At 41.6% G+C, this 580-nt stretch overlaps 1 protein-coding gene across 1 annotated transcript; it reads right to left on the reverse strand.

Moving 5' to 3' along the window:
- Positions 1-88: 88 nt before the first annotated feature.
- LOC105462350 (alpha-amylase 2-like) lies at positions 89-574 on the reverse strand (the record flags this gene model as incomplete). The annotated part of the gene is made up of 1 exon (XM_011708875.1): positions 89-574. A coding segment is annotated over one exon (486 nt), but the record flags the coding sequence as incomplete, so codon positions are not given.
- Between the last annotated feature and the right edge of the window lie 6 nt (positions 575-580).

The raw sequence follows: 580 nt of genomic DNA on the forward strand, positions 1-580 counted from the left end.
AATTTTAATCGTGGAAAAATATATTATATAAATAAATGCATGTATCTTGTTTAACTAAAACGGTTTTTTAACTGAACTTAAAAATTTACTAAAAATTTTTTGCTTTTATTGAGATAGGCAAAGTTAATGCAACATCTAATTCCGCTTTTTCCCGAAAAATTGATTGGGAAATATTGCAACTGAATTGCATGGAACGTAAAGATTCTGCTAACCGAAAACCAGCGACTCCAATGTCGATAGCTGCATTCAAGAACTCGACAATCTTCTCCCTGACATGTTCGTTCGACTGATCGAGATCGTGTAGACCGCTCAACTCGCAATTCCGTACATTTTTCGGATCTTGATAATTGTTGATCGAGCAAGAGGGGTGGAAATGTTCTCGGGAGAACGGTACCGCCGGATAGCTGAAGTCATAAGTATTCGCTGTCGAACCGCCGGTACCCTTTGCGTCACGGTGATCACCGGACATGTGATTGAACACCACATCGACGTAAATTCTTACGCCGGCGTTGTTACATCTGCGAACCATCTCCTTGAATTCGTCCGCCGTGCCCGATCTCGTATGCCGTCTTCTGCTTGA

Source organism: Wasmannia auropunctata, unplaced genomic scaffold, assembly GCF_000956235.1.
Source record: "Wasmannia auropunctata unplaced genomic scaffold, wasmannia.A_1.0 LD265301.1, whole genome shotgun sequence".
NCBI lineage: Eukaryota > Metazoa > Arthropoda > Insecta > Hymenoptera > Formicidae > Wasmannia > Wasmannia auropunctata.